General features: G+C 38.7%; 1 protein-coding gene across 1 annotated transcript in view; it reads right to left on the bottom strand.

The window, feature by feature from the left end:
* The window catches only part of LOC104402144 (chromosome unknown open reading frame, human C8orf34), a gene marked incomplete at both ends in the record, with an annotated part of 11,311 nt that extends 10,153 nt beyond the window's left edge, over nt 1-1,158 (bottom strand). The window contains one exon of the mRNA XM_010009938.1: nt 1,038-1,158. Within this exon, the coding sequence (XP_010008240.1) occupies nt 1,038-1,158 (121 nt within the window). The remainder of the gene's footprint in view (nt 1-1,037) is intronic.
* Nucleotides 1,159-2,672: the final 1,514 nt, after the last annotated feature.

Here is a 2,672-nt window from a genome sequence, read left to right as displayed (position 1 = left end):
GGGAAAGAGGAAAAACAATAAACTGGCACCCAGCCCGACCCAAGCAGTGATCTGGGCCTTCCAGGTGACTCCCCCTGGTTTACATACTGGGCATGATGCGCTCTGGCAAAGAATACCCCTTTGGCTAGTTCCAGTCAGGTGTCCTGTCTCTCCTCACTCCCAGCTTCTTGTGCCCCTTCTCACTGGCAGAGCATGAGACTGAAAAGTCATTCATCAGGGTAAGCGCTACTTAACAACAACTAAAACATCGGTGTGTTATCAGCAGTGTTCTCAGACCAAAGCTGAAACACAGCACTGCACCAGCTACTAGAATGGAGAAAAATTAACTGTTGCAGCTTAAACAAAGAGGATGCATAATATAGGACTACCATGCTATAGGTCTGTGTCATACCTTGAAACTAAAGCTGAAGATAGCAAATATTGATTACAAATAACAACAAATGTAAACTATATACTAAGATATCCCTCATTAAATTTTGCAGAGCTCTGAAATGTATTTTCACCAAGGGGGGTGTGTGTGTTTCTTTGACCTTTTAGAAATAGCTGCCCCATCGAAGATGTTGCAGATGTTCCACTGCACGCAAGTTAACAGACTTCACTTAGCCAGAAGTCTCATGAACAAGGTAGGCTCTCCCTGCAAAGCAATCTGTTCTCAAGCTAAAGGTTCACTGCAACCTTTTCTAAATATTACTGAACTGTAGGTAAAGCATCTTCCTTATTACGTAAGTCTTGGTGAAATGTGAAACCAAATAAATAGGTGCAGTATCGAGCTGTCAGACTGCAGTATATTTAACACAGCTTAATTACTGTTTAATTGCTGTATTTACTGTACTTACAGCAAAGATCATTATATCTACAAACATAACAATAACTGTGCTCTTTCTCCTCAATAAAAAAAAAACACCCTGAAGTTTAAAGTTTTTGTCTGTTTTCATCAACAAGCGAGACAGATCATTTTTTTCTTCATCTATAATATTGGCAGAGCTAGCTGGGTGAGTACTGCTATGTGTTTTACAATCCCTTGCTACCATACATACCAGCTAGGTGTTTTTCCATGGTCTGAAGTTCTTTTGCTGCTACGGAGTCCTTTAAGAGTTTCTGCCTTGGGGAACCTCCTGGTCTGACACCCATGGCATCCAGAGTCCAAACTGTCTGAGACTTACACAGGAAAAAGGAAAAGGGAATACCTTTAATCTAGTTTCTCGTTTACATGTGAAGCAATAAAAGGAGAAAAAGGATTTTGTCTTTTTTTTTTAGAAGAGTGAATCTGGTGCTTTTTATGTAGAATACATAACATTGTATGCAAAATATTACAAAATATCATGCCTTAACATAAATCAGAGGCATTACTTAAAATCAACAGTTCTAAAGTAATTCAAATATATACCTTCACACAAGCTCTTGTTCCGTGCTGAGACATCATAACAGGACAAATTCTTCAATGATTTACATTCTCTGCAGTTCCAGTTACTTAGTGGGGGTTGCACTTACTTTAAATTACCATAACATTTGGCACCGTATCTCTGCAAAGCAGCACTTCTGGGAATATCACAGAATTTCCTAATCAGAATTGCCAGTGCTTTTTTATCACTGCAAGAAGTATCCCTTTCAGGAACAGCAACTAAATCATCCGGGTGACATAGCAGTTTGGAAGGGATGCCAGCAAACAGACCACCTCCCCAGACACTTCACTATTGAATGCTGTGGTATTCAAAATGATCTGCATTTTCTGGAATCCACTCAATACAGTTTCAGGAAATGATTTTAAAATATACTATGACATAAACTTGATAAGTTTTTTTAATGCTTGAGATACACAAAAAATTTATGACTGAGTATATAAGACATGGTCATAAAAACAACAAGCAAAAACATTAACTAAAGCATTCTTAAAGCCTGTCTGAAATAAATCATACAGTATTACCTCACCAAAACATTTCATCAATAGTCTAAGGGGTTTTGTTGATTTCCTGAAGAAACAAGGCTTATGCAGTGGTCTCACGGTCATTCACCTCTTCTTAATTTTTTAATCTTTCAGTAAATGTCAAACAAATTTAGAGAGGGGCCACGGATTCAAAGACATTAAGATGACATAATTTCAGGGAGAAGAATGATTGAGCAGAGGAGGGAAACTCAAACCGGTGGCCTCTATCACAGAAGGCATACAGAGCTCTGCTGCTCTGCAGTGTGCTGGGCTGGTACTGTATCACCTGCAGACATGTGGGCTGCTGCAGATAGCTGCTGCATGAGATGGAACTTTAAAAGGATTAATCCTTTTTGAACGTACAATTTCATGCACGCTTCTGATGAAATCTGGAATAAAAACTAGTCAGTGGTCTATGGTAATAACTGAAGACCAAAGTGCTCTTCTAATATTCTTCAGTTGGACGATTAAAAGTTTATCATATGGAAATTACTATGGGTTTTCATTAACTCCCTAACCTCCTAAAAACACAGGCTTCCAAATGTTAGCCTTATGAAAGGGTTACACTCTCCATGTTCTGCTTTCTGGAAATGAAATAGAGTTATCTTTCTCTTCTACAATCCTCTACTGTTTCTTACATTCTGCTTTTCCCTCTACTATACTTCTTTCCTTCATGCACAGCAATCACGTAAGACACATACAACTGACTGTCTAAGTAAAGGGAGCTGTCTACTGCCTGTAGTAGATC

The sequence above is a fragment of the Nestor notabilis genome, unplaced genomic scaffold (assembly GCF_000696875.1).
Source record: "Nestor notabilis isolate BGI_N333 unplaced genomic scaffold, ASM69687v1 scaffold15562, whole genome shotgun sequence".
NCBI lineage: Eukaryota > Metazoa > Chordata > Aves > Psittaciformes > Psittacidae > Nestor > Nestor notabilis.
This window is presented reverse-complemented; position numbering and strand designations above follow the sequence as displayed.